Source organism: Antrostomus carolinensis, unplaced genomic scaffold (genome assembly GCF_000700745.2).
Source record: "Antrostomus carolinensis isolate BGI_N321 unplaced genomic scaffold, ASM70074v2 scaffold33925, whole genome shotgun sequence".
Lineage (NCBI taxonomy): Eukaryota > Metazoa > Chordata > Aves > Caprimulgiformes > Caprimulgidae > Antrostomus > Antrostomus carolinensis.
In genome coordinates, this window is record NW_010316337.1 from 1 (window position 1) to 2,435 (window position 2,435).

Below are 2,435 nucleotides of genomic sequence, written 5' to 3' on the forward strand. Positions count from 1 at the left end.
AAGATTAATTTCTAGAAATGCAGCATGAGTTGCTCAGTAAACAAAAGGTGCCCTGGTTATTATCCAAGCCAATTAAAAAACCTGTTGTTCTTGCAAAGCAGAGTTTCCACACACCATCACAGTAATTCAGCTTCTCAAGCCTTCAGAGCCTTTCAAGTTTGAAGCTCACAGGCAGAAAGATGTGATGAACCACAACTACCTTTGGCAACAGCTTTGCCCAAGTGCAAGACTCAACAGATGCACACTGCAAACCACCATGCCAGGACAGGGGCACAGCACAAGAGCTGAGAAACCCCACTGGGTCCCCTCCATCACAGCCAGAAATCGAGTCACCCTACCTGTAGATGGGCTGGAGAAGATTCCCAGGGCGTGTGTATCATCAACCCACTGGATTTTGAAACCACTGTCGCTAAAGTGAAAAGGAAATAGAATAATATTCATTAATAAGAAGGAAAAAAAAAAAAACCCTTGCATAATAAAACCCATCAGCCACCTTGAGTTATCAAGTGTACTTGGTGTTTTTATGTAGACAGCTGGTGCTTTTCAAAGCATTAGACTCATTTTACATGAGGAGAAAGAGAAGGAAAGGAAGGAACAGAAGAACATTAGATGTGACCCTTTCAAGGCCACAATGTACAACTACCCTGTCAGCTTCCATCACAAACTCTCCTTTTCCCCTAAAAAAACCCCAGCCTCAATTTCAGGAACTGTCTTGGAACACAAAAATATTCTTTGCCATTTATATAGTGCTTCACAAACACCACTTGATTGCTCAGACATCTACAATAAAAAGCAAGTGATTTATAAAAGTGGTTCAAAAAGCTCAGGGGGAAGAGACTGATGTGAAAAAAAAAAAATCTAATAAAGCGTCAGTGGAAGATGTGAGTTTGGGAGCAGGGAGTTCAGAGGTTTTCCTGCAGCACAGGAAATACAAATACAATCAACAGCTCAGATTAGATCCGTCAATTTTCAGCTCAGTTTCACTCTCACAGCCAGTGGAAAAATAACACCTTAGAGGAAACACACAGAATAGACAGTACCTTATTTAAAATGTAAATCATGGTTTTTAATTGGAGGGATCCAGAAAGGTGAAGTGTTCATAATTAAACCACCAGGTATATCAAGAGAGGAGGAGGATGGTGGGAAGAAAAGAGGGAGAGGTGCCTCCAGACACTGTGTCTGCACGCTCTGGCAGCGGTGACACAGTCATTCAGAGCTGCGGCGAGCAGCCTTCATCACTAACGCAGAGCTGAACTTCGTTCTGCTCCTGCTACTCAATCCAATGTCACTCCCTTATGCACCAGGCTCTGTTCCCCATATTTACACAATAAATCTTATCTCCAACAGCAGGACTGAATCCTTTTTCTTGAAAGACTTATGTAAGCACATCATTTCACTCAAGCACCGCGACACAGTAATAAAGAAGCTCCTAGAAAGCACCTTTTAAAGATTCTCACTGAAGCCAGAGCAGTAGGAATAAATCTGCATGTAGATAAGCGTGCGTATGACAGAGCCCTGAAGCCCTGGTCGTGTTTTAAATCATGCATAAACTGCAGGAAAATGTCCTTTAAGGCACAGAAAAGGGTGTAAGACATAAGGGCATGAAGACAAAACTAAAATTTATCAGATTCTTTTGTGCATTCAAGTCTGAATATTGCTCTCTTGGTCCCCCTGATGTGCTCAGGCTCTCAGAAGGGTACTCACTGGAAGTCAGAGAACACTTCCAACAGGTTTTCTGTTTTCAGCGACGGGGAGAAGTCATAGATTTCAGTTACGTGGCCAAAATCCCCCTCGCTGAGCTGTGCATCTCCATAGCTGGAATAATCAAAGTTGATCTTCTCAATGCTTATGTCCTTCACGGTTAAATAACCCACAATCTGAGAATGTGGAAAAAAAATAAATAAATAAATATATATCATAGAATCATAGAATGGTTTGGGTTGGAAGGGACCTTAAAGATCATCTAGTTCCAACCCCCCTGCCAGCAGCAGGGACACCTTCCACTAGACCAGGTTGCTCAAAGCCTCATCCAGCCTGGCCTTCAACACCTCCAGGGAGGAGCAGCCACAACTTCTCTGGCCAACCTGGGACACTGTCTCACCACCCTCACAGTGAAGAACTTCTTCCTAATATCTCATCTAAATCTCCCCTCTTTCAGCTTAAACCCATTTCCTCTTGTTTTGTCATTAACTGCCCTTATGAAAAGTCCTTCCCCAGCTTTCTTGTAGCCCCTTCAGGTACTGGGAGGCCGCTATAAGATCTCCCCGGAGCCTTCTCTTCTCCAGGCTGAACAGCCCCAACTCTTTCAGCCTGCCTATATATATATATAATTAAAGATAAATCAGACAAGGTTTCACTTCAAAGAGCAACCCTCCAGGGCCCCACCGCAGTCCCCGCAAACCACTTCTGCAGCCACACTCCTGCCAACAGGTTCA

General features: G+C 43.6%; 1 protein-coding gene across 1 annotated transcript in view; it reads right to left on the bottom strand.

Annotated features, from left to right (window-relative positions):
- Positions 1-338: 338 nt before the first annotated feature.
- The window catches only part of LOC104525177 (R3H and coiled-coil domain-containing protein 1), a gene marked incomplete at its 3' end in the record, with an annotated part of 5,807 nt that continues 3,710 nt past the window's right edge, over positions 339-2,435 (bottom strand). The window contains exons 4-5 of the mRNA XM_029085028.1: positions 1,705-1,877; positions 339-409 (exon numbers count right to left, since the gene is read on the bottom strand). Of these exons, the coding sequence (XP_028940861.1) occupies positions 339-409; positions 1,705-1,877 (244 nt within the window). The remainder of the gene's footprint in view (positions 410-1,704; positions 1,878-2,435) is intronic.